Source organism: Otolemur garnettii, unplaced genomic scaffold, assembly GCF_000181295.1.
Source record: "Otolemur garnettii isolate 467f Iridium unplaced genomic scaffold, OtoGar3 scaffold00051, whole genome shotgun sequence".
Classification (NCBI taxonomy): domain Eukaryota; kingdom Metazoa; phylum Chordata; class Mammalia; order Primates; family Galagidae; genus Otolemur; species Otolemur garnettii.
The window spans coordinates 2,237,242-2,239,689 of record NW_003852446.1 but is presented as its reverse complement, the minus strand read 5'-3'; the positions used below and the strand labels follow the sequence as shown (position 1 = coordinate 2,239,689).

General features: G+C 43.3%; 1 protein-coding gene across 1 annotated transcript in view; it reads left to right on the top strand.

Annotated features, from left to right (window-relative positions):
* The window catches only part of CTPS2 (CTP synthase 2), a 136,946-nt gene that overhangs the window by 38,301 nt on the left and 96,197 nt on the right, over positions 1 to 2,448 (top strand). Inside the window, exon 9 of the mRNA XM_023514347.1 lies at positions 1,659 to 1,791. Within this exon, the coding sequence (XP_023370115.1) occupies positions 1,659 to 1,791 (133 nt within the window). The remainder of the gene's footprint in view (positions 1 to 1,658; positions 1,792 to 2,448) is intronic.

The window sequence follows — 2,448 nt, the reverse complement described above, 5'->3', positions numbered from 1 at the left end:
CTACTTGGGAGGCGGAGGCAAGAGACTCGCTTGAGTCTAGGAGTTGGAGGTTGCTGTGAGCTGTGATGCCATAGCACTCTACCCAGGGAGATAGCTTGAGGCTCTGTCTCAAAAAAAAAGGATCACCCTCTATCATGGAGGCCTATCCAGAGGGTCCTGGGGAACCTAGGGTGGGGAGCTTGCCTAGGACCCTAGGCCAATGTGGGGACAGCCCTCCACCTTCTCACATTCACCTTTCTTGTGACTTGCCTGTGGAGGATGGCTCTGCATAGCAGACTTCCCTTCTGCTCTCCAGTAGTTCACAGTGGTATCAGAGGTTTACTTTATACTGATGAGGGCTGGTGGCTGACTGGGGCACATGAGGGGCACACATGCAGGTCTGAAAGGGAAAGAGAGCATGAGGGTGGGCCTAGGGCACTTTTCTGCAAGCATCCTCCTCCCTGATAGATAGGACCCATTGGAATCACCTGTCCTGCCCACTGCTCAGCGATGACTCCTCCCCTGGGAATAGTTGAGTGCGCTGAATGAAGAACCCACAGTATTGACTCCATTCAGCTGCTTCCTCCTTGGCTGTGCTCACCTATGACTGTGACTGGCTGCTTCTGGTTTCATCTCAGCTACTTGGCTTGCTATCAACTTGCTTTCTGTTACCTGCATCCGTCATGGGGAGGTGGTGCGAGGCACAGGAAGCTTCAGAATCTCCAGAGCAATATAAAATGAAATCAGGGTTAGCAGCCTCCTCTCAGCTTCTTCATTCACCTTCCTGGAAAGTCACCTTTCCTGTCAGTTCTGGCTTCTTAGCTGCCTGCACATTTTTCTCCATGTAGCCTATTTGAGATCCCATTTCTCTTGCTCTTTTTGCAGTTGTTGCTGTGAAATAGGCATGTTCCTCACCACGGCAACATTTTCCGGAGGTGTTTGGGGAAAGGTTTGCTTCAAAGCCTTAATACATCTTTAGTCCCAAAATGACATTTTCACATACTTGATACCAGACCAGATATTTTTCATGTCCTTTGAACAGATTTTCTGACAAAAGCAACACTAAATTTTGTGTCTCTAATGGTAAAATGTGATTATCTTCTGTAGAATGGAGTTTTTCTCATAAAAATGATCTAAATGGCTTGTAGTATTTTAAATTGTTCTCTTAGCACCATTCTTCAGGCTTGCCATGAATAACCAGAATTTTGTGGGCCAGCTGGGAATGTAATGATTTTAAATGCAGGCACTTTGAATGCATTTTCTTATACAATGTCACCGTACACAGTTAATATTGGAATGTTTCCTATTGATGGGGCAGAATGCATTTTCTATACAATGTCACCTTATAAACTAAGAACAGCTCATGTTTATGAGATGGGATGTCTTTTACATTTTTTATTTTTAATGCTTTTAACTTTTTCTCTGATAGGATTTCTCAGATTTATATCTGCTTATGTATACCAACATTGGAATTTCTTATGATTTTAAAATTTGGAGAACTGATTTTGGTTCAGGCAGGGGTAGGGGTGGAGTTGAGTAAAGTGTATTTAATCAAGTTTAAGACTTTTCTGCTCCTATGGCTTTATAAAGTGCCTTGGAATAAGAGCAGCGGCTGCCATTGTTATGTTGGTGATGTTTTGTTACATGCGTATGACCTTTGAGCTTGTCTTCTTTCCTAGATATGAAAAGTTACAGAAGACATGCTCCATAGCTCTAGTTGGCAAATATACCAAGCTCCTGGACTGCTATGCTTCCGTGTTCAAAGCCCTGGAGCATTCAGCCTTGGCCATCAACCATAAGTTGAATCTGATGGTGAGTCCTGGTGTAGTTTCCTGATTGTTTTAGTCTTTGACTCCAATGTCTCGTGTTTTAGAGATGCAGATTATGTGAACATTTCTTGTACAGTTCTGGAAGTTGGAAGTCCAAGATCATGGTGCCAACATGGCTGGGTTTAGGTGAGGGCCCACTTCTCCTACTCCTCCTAAGATCACCCCCTAGGATCTATGACTTACCAGAATGATTCACAGGACTCAGCAGATAGTCTTACTCAATGGCTAAGATAAAAGCCAAAGAATACAAAGCAAAATCAGTGAAGGGAAAAGTTGCATAGGGAGAAATCTAGGGGAAACCAGGTGCAAGCTTCTAAGAGTCCTCATCCAGTGGAGTCTCATAAATTGAGCTTAAGCCTCCAGTGATTTGTGATAATATATATAAAGTGCCATTTATCAGTTCATTAGAGACTCAGTGCCCAGGGCTTTTATTGAGGGCTGGTCACATAGGCACCCTCTGTCTATCATGTACCAATATTCAAGACTCCCAGAAGGAAAGCAAGTTATCTGCATAGATTATGTTATTTGTACAAACATTTTAGGCACAGTGAGCCACTCTTACTGGTTTCTTGGAATGGTGGGAACCCTCTCAAAATCTGAGTTTCCAGATGCCAATCTAGGACCAGTCTTTTTTTTTTTT